This window comes from Pediculus humanus, genomic scaffold (genome assembly GCF_000006295.1).
Source record: "Pediculus humanus corporis 1103172108318 genomic scaffold, whole genome shotgun sequence".
Taxonomy (NCBI): Eukaryota; Metazoa; Arthropoda; class Insecta; order Psocodea; family Pediculidae; genus Pediculus; species Pediculus humanus.
Window position 1 is genome coordinate 1,162,127 of NW_002987887.1, and position 6,905 is coordinate 1,169,031.

At 28.6% G+C, this 6,905-nt stretch overlaps 1 protein-coding gene across 1 annotated transcript; it reads right to left on the minus strand.

The window, feature by feature from the left end:
• Positions 1-2,863: 2,863 nt before the first annotated feature.
• On the minus strand, positions 2,864-5,062 carry Phum_PHUM603820 (uncharacterized protein; the record flags this gene model as incomplete). Its single annotated transcript, XM_002432845.1, has 8 exons — positions 2,864-2,940; positions 3,155-3,295; positions 3,373-3,564; positions 3,789-3,919; positions 4,001-4,061; positions 4,171-4,290; positions 4,687-4,864; positions 4,946-5,062. 8 exons carry the CDS (start codon positions 5,060-5,062, stop codon positions 2,864-2,866), a joined length of 1,017 nt encoding a protein of 338 aa, XP_002432890.1.
• Positions 5,063-6,905: the final 1,843 nt, after the last annotated feature.

The following is a 6,905-nucleotide window of genomic DNA, read 5'->3' on the forward strand; positions in this document are numbered from 1 at the left end:
ACACACACAGTTATTATTATTATTATTATTATCATTATTATTATTATTATTAATAAGAAAGCCACCGAGAAAAAGGAAACCAGTTAATCTAGTGCGATCGAGGTGTGGTTCGCACACCGATTCCCCCGAGTGAAAACTTTTTTTAAAAAAAAAAGTTTCTTTTTTTTTTTTAAAGTGGAATTAGTAGATCCTTCGAATCCTTACGTCACAAATCATCACCCTCCACGTTTTTTTTTTTAATGGACGGACGATGATGGTTTCGAACGAAAAACAAACAAACAAACAATCGAACAAACGAACGAACGAACGTCTTGCTTAAACTTTATCGAATAAACTCGATTTCATTGCGACACATATAATTTTAATGTCTTTAATAATAATAAAAAATTTTTATTTTCGTAAGTTGGTAGTAATAATAATAATAATTAATTAATTAATTACGAAATTCATTGTTTTTAATCACCCCTTTTTATTATTATTATTATTATTATTATTATCGATAACGTCACTCACTCACGGGTCGTTATTAAAACGCCGACGAAACCTTTTTTTTTTTTAAAAAAGATCGACTAAAAAAAATTTTCCTTTCCCCCCTTCCCCCCCGCTTAAAAATTCGTTTGTTTTAATGGATTTTTATTAATGATAATAATAATAATAATGATATTAACGGTTATGGAATCGATTGAATTACGAAAGGGAAAAGAAAAAAAAGAAAAAATTGTGAAATTTTTTTTGTCGTCGTTTGTGTTTCCATAAAAAAAAAAAAAAAAAATTTAAATTTCTCAACTGTTGAAAATTTTTTCCATTGATTGTGAATTGAGCGTCACGTGCGTGACGTTTGTCATCAATTTTTTAAAAAAAATATCATCATCGTTAAATTTTTTTTATAAATAATAACGAAAGGAAGGAATTAAAATTTAATAAAAAATCGGAAGGTTTTATTAATTCGAGACACAATTTTGACGTCACGCAAACGTCACGCAAACGTCACGCGTTTTCTTTTACGACACCTTTCACAATTTGGTAAAAGTTTTTTGCTGCTAATATCATTGCAACATTTTTTTTTTTTTTTGTAATAAAAAGAAAGCAAAAGATGTCGCAAAAAATGATGGAAAGATGAAACCGAATCGATGTGGTTGGTTGGTACCCGGTAAATAAGTCGCACGACCGGTTATTTTTTTTTTTGTACCGATACCGGATATCATTTTTTTTTTTTTTAACATCTATACTGGAAAATTTCACTTTACCCCTCCCCCCCTTTTATAATTTCCATCATATCCGGTTATTTAAATCCTTTCATTTTATCTTCTCCTTATAATTTTTTACATTGACGTCATTAAATAAACAAAACCCCTTAAAGTTATCATTATTATTTTTTTTTTACCGATGCGTGAGTGTGCGTGAGTGCGCGTGAGGGTGATAAGAGTATTGATTACGTCATTTAATAAAAAATTTAAATAAAAATTAATTAATTAATTAATAAAAACAAATAAAATAAAAATTAATAAAATAAAATGATGACGATCATCTCTCCCTCTCTCTCTCTCTCTCTTTCTCTATTCGAAACTAGTTTATTATTTCTATGGAGAAGAATGAATAATAATAATAATAATAATAATAATAATAATAATAATAATAATAATAATAGAGGAAGTTAATTAATATATAAATAGTTTATGATATTATAAGAGTGAAAGGAAACTGGAAAAAATAAAAAAAAATTTTTGACATTTTGTACAGGAAGATAATAAAAAATAAAAATCAACAAGTCGGATGATGAATTATGAGAAAGAGAGAGAGACAGAGAGAGAGAGAGAGAGAAAGGAAAATACGTGTGTGAAACAAAAAAGAGAGAGAAAGAGAGAGAAAAAATTTTTTTTTATTTTTGTATGGAAATTAATAATAATAGTAGTTATTATTATTATTGAATTTTTTTTGTTTTGTTTTTGTTTTGATTGTTTTGCTATTGTTTGTTTGTTTGTTTGTTTTTTACAGCCGATTCTTATTAACGATTTCGTTGATTTGTTATCAGAGGGGAATTTTTTTTCGTTATGTTGTCGCGCTGGAAAATATTTATTAAAATTTACGAAATATTTTTAAATAATTTGCGATAAATAAATAAATAAAAGGGGAATTAATAATTTTATTTTGTTTTTAATCGATGAAAATAATTATTATTAACGTGACGTAATTATTATTAAAAAATTTTAATAACTTATTAAAGTAATAAAAAAAAAAAAGAAAAGAAAACAATTACACAAGAAAAAAAATAATAATAATTTAAAATGTTATGTACTAATTATTCCAATTTTTTTTTCTTTTCGAAGAAATATTATTATTATTATTTTATCAAATGATAACATTTACCTACGCAACTATTTAATAATTATATGGAATTATGTATCAATAAATATTTTAATAATAAATCTTATTTTAAAAAAAAAATTTCTTAATAATTTTTATTTATTAACGAACGAATAAATAAATAAATAAATAAATATTACATAAGTAATAAATAAACTTATTAATTGTAGTAATAAATAATAACAACGAGTTTAAATAAATATTAACAACAATATATAAAATAAATAAATAACTTGATAAATAAATAAATAAATAATAACTTAATAAATAAATAAATAAATAAATAAATGAATGAATAAATAATTTAAACGTTTGACTCGAGAAATGACAAAATAAAAAAAACGCCTGCAATTTTTTAAGTTATGCAATTTTAACAACGTGCGCGTAATGCGATGGGTGAAGTTTTTTTTTGCAGTTGCATATCGAAAAGAAAAAGTTTTGTTATGATTGTTATGAATTGTTATGATGAATTTATGAAAATTTATAAATTTTTAAATGTTCACGTTTCGTTATTGACTTCGTTTTTATACTCTGTGGTTGTTGACAGAGATTGTAAAATCGGTTTTTCAGTTGTTACTTTATTTGTTTGTGTTGCGGTTGTTGTTGTTGTTGTTGTTGTCGTTGTTGTTTTAACGACGGGTTTTTTACTAGTCACGAGTACGGGTTTATTTTCCGTTTTGTTAACCATAGGCATCGGAAACATTTCATCCGGCTAAAATTTATTATTTATATATAAAATTCACCCGCGAAAATAAAATAATAAAAATAATAATAATAATAATGATTGAACTTACTTTTTTTTCTTGTTCGCAATTGACTCCGTAAAAATTTTGCGAGCATAAACATTTATAATTACCATCTTCTTCCGGTAGCGATATGCATGTTCCACCATTTTCGCAAAGTCCTTCGTTGTTTTCACAATACGTCAGTTCTGCCAACAACAAGAAAAAAAAAAAATTATTTTTCTCATTTTAAAACTCTATTTAAATACCTCGTGATGATTATTACCTTGATCGCAAAGCATTCCTCCCCAACCTTCTTCGCAATTACATTCCCATGGTTTTTTACACGTTCCGTGTTTGCATCCCGGATAAGGATAACATTTTTCACAATTGTCTCCCCACCATCCGACTCTGCACCGACACTCTCCCGGTTTCGAACAATATCCGTGTTCCTTGTGACATTTTTCCGCGCATATCGCTGAAATTTAACAAGACGTACTCATGACAAAAACTTTCCCAATTTCCACTCCCGAAATCTATCGCTCACACCTTTTGCAAATCTTTTACGTATTCAAAAAATCTAAACTAAAATTTTAAGGCGTTTTTCAAATGTTAAAAAAAACTTTTTCCCACGGTTTCAGGTTTAAAATTTTCAACCCGAATTCTCTTATGCACGCACCCACCCACGTGTGCTTTACTTACGCGTTTGACACAGAATTCCCGTATATCCTTTATCGCATTTGCATTCCAAAGGTTTCGTACACGATCCGTGCAAACACCCGGGAAGAACTTGACAATCTTTACACGTTTCTCCAGACCAACCCAATCGACAGCTATAAAAAAAAAAAAGAGTAAATTCGATTAATCGAAACGTCCGAGAATTACATGAGGATAATCCTAATTAATTTATTTACCTGCATTCGCCGGGCCAATCGCAATAACCTCTCGTCGCGTGACAATCCAATCTACAAATTGCTAAAAAAAAAAAAAAAAAATTTGAAAATTTAATCAACCGCCGGCGGTGACGACAACAACAACAACAACAACAACAACAACAAAATTTACAAGTTCTTATCAGACTCACGTTCTGAACAGAAAAGTCCATCCCAACCTTCTTCGCAAATACATTCGAAACTATTATTACAATAACCGTGTTGACAACCTGGTAAAGCGATGCATTTGTTACAAAATTCTCCATAAAATCCTAATTAAAAAAGTAATAATAATAATAATAATAATACAGTTAATCCTTTTAAAAAAAAAAATTTTTTTTTTTTTATGGTCAAGGGTATAATTCATTAATCATTAAACCGGCATGTTTTTTTTTTTTTTCATATTGGTAGGGGTCAACATGACCTGGAAAAACAGATTTCTCGATCTGTACCGTTACATCCCCAATCTCAATCAATTCTTCCATTAAGATAATTAATAAATATATAAATAACACGTGTGTTAACACGTGACGTATTTAAATGAATGACAATGTCGATTTAAACCTCGATAAAAAAACGGAGAAAAAATTAGAATTTCGTGGAAAACTGATGCCTTCCTCGGTAGTAGTGAAATAAGTTCCAGGAAAAATAATAATAATAATAATTACCCAATTTACATCTGCATTCTCCGGGACGTTTACAATAACCCTGGAGAGGATCGCAACCTTTTTTACAAATTGGAACGTCGCAAACATCACCGGTCCATCCTGGTAAACATTTCACTTCACCATTATCACCGCAAGTATAATGACTGTGTTCGTTTTGAAGTGCTGGAATTTCGCAAGCCTGGAATTACGATGATGATGATGATGATGATGATGATAGGAACAAATAAAAAATTATCAAAACAATTTTAATTTCACTTACTTGTTTTTTCCATTTCGGTACGTATTTCGATCTCGAACACTCCGTTATATCGATAATCGATATTAAAAATAATAATAATAATATTTTATTTATTAAATCCATCGTTATTTGAACCATTTTGTTGTTGTCGATTCTTTACAACTTCATACTATGACGATGAGTACCCGAATAAAAGAAAGAAAGAAATTCAACGCGGATTTATCGATAAAGAATATTCACCGCTATCACCAAGTGAAGATATCACTGTTTAACTGTTGTCTAAGAACAAAAAAAAAAAAAAGAAAAAAATTAGTCAGAGACAAGGCATTGAACCTGACAAACCCGGTTTCATACCACTCCAATGACCTGCATTCACTTTCAGGAACTAGTTTATTATACCTCGCGCGCGCGCGCGCGCTATAGTTTTTTAACTCGGTTTTTTTCAATTTGAAAAAAAATATATATATTATTTATTTTGCCAACGAATTATTATTATTATTTTCATTGCCATTTTTTTAAAGCAGACGAAAATTTTCCTTTAACCCCAACCTAATGTACCTGAGTAGTAATAGTAGTTGTAGAAGTCTCATAACTTTTTCTTTAATCAAAAACATTAAAACTGGGTCACTCGCGATTAAACCCGAAATTCAAATTTGTACTATTTTATTATTATTATTATTTATAAACGTCGATGATGATGATGATGATAATGATAATGATAATGATTCAAAAAAAACTCCGGAAAAACCAGAAAAAAAAATTTTTATCAAACGATTTGGAAAATGATTTTAAATTTAATAAAATAAAATTTTTAATTTCCCGACGCCATATTGGATTCAAATCCAGAATATCCAGAACATCCAGAAATTTGTAGGGAAAAAAATTTACAAACGGGGAATACAAACAAACGAATTTTTTTTTTTTTAATAAAACTAACGTATTGGTTTTTCGTCATTCGCACGCACCCGTTTGTTTGTTTGTTTGTTTAAAAAATTGACATATACGACAAGAACAAAAAAAATTGTTTGTTTTAGTAGAAACGATGTGTGGGAAGGGAACGAAGTAGGAGGGGAGGGGGATATAAGGAGGGGAAAAGGGGTAAGAGAAAACAAACCGTTTGTTTTCTTAGAAAAAAAAAATTTTAACCGAATCTACTTTCACGAACAAATAATAACTATTATGAATCATATTTAATGCTAAAAAATTTTTGTAGAAAGTTTTTCTCGTTTGTTTGCAAAAAAAAAAAAAACAAGTTGTTGTTGTAGTTGTTCGTTTTTTTAACACGTCGACCCCCATCCCCACCTCCCTATCCCCCACCCCATTAAAATTTGTCTTAGGTTATGTTTTATCAATAATAATAATAATTTTTTTTTCGTTTTTAAAATTTAAAACAATAAAGGGACGAACCGATATTTTTCCAAACACTCTCTAATTAACTATTATTATTATTATTTCGAAAAAAATTTGAAATTCCCGCGTAAAAATAATAATAATAATAATTAACGCACATTACGTATTCGTTACGTTTAATTTAAAACCGCGACAATTTTTTGTTTTTTTTTTTGCCGGAAAATTTTCCATCGTCGCAAATGCCATTTTTTTTATAATCGTCGTTCCAGAATTTTATTCTGGAATCGTATGGAATTTTTTCCCGCATCTCTCTCGGGGATTAAAAAAAAAAAAAAACAAAATGGCCGACAATTTTTTTAGGTACCTTACGCTACAGCCCAAATTTTTTGTTGTTGTAACGTCAAAAAAAAAAAATTAAAACGAGTTACTAACTAACATAGTTACTACAACTACTTACGCAAAGTTATTACGATTTTTTAAATATAAGACAAGAATCGATCAAAAAGTTATTCACTCTCTCAACGCGAGAATAATAATGATAATAATAATAATAATAATCACCTTTCACCGAAAAATTAAGATATGGGAGTGAATTCATGTCCCGAAGATAAATTTCCTATTTTACAACCTT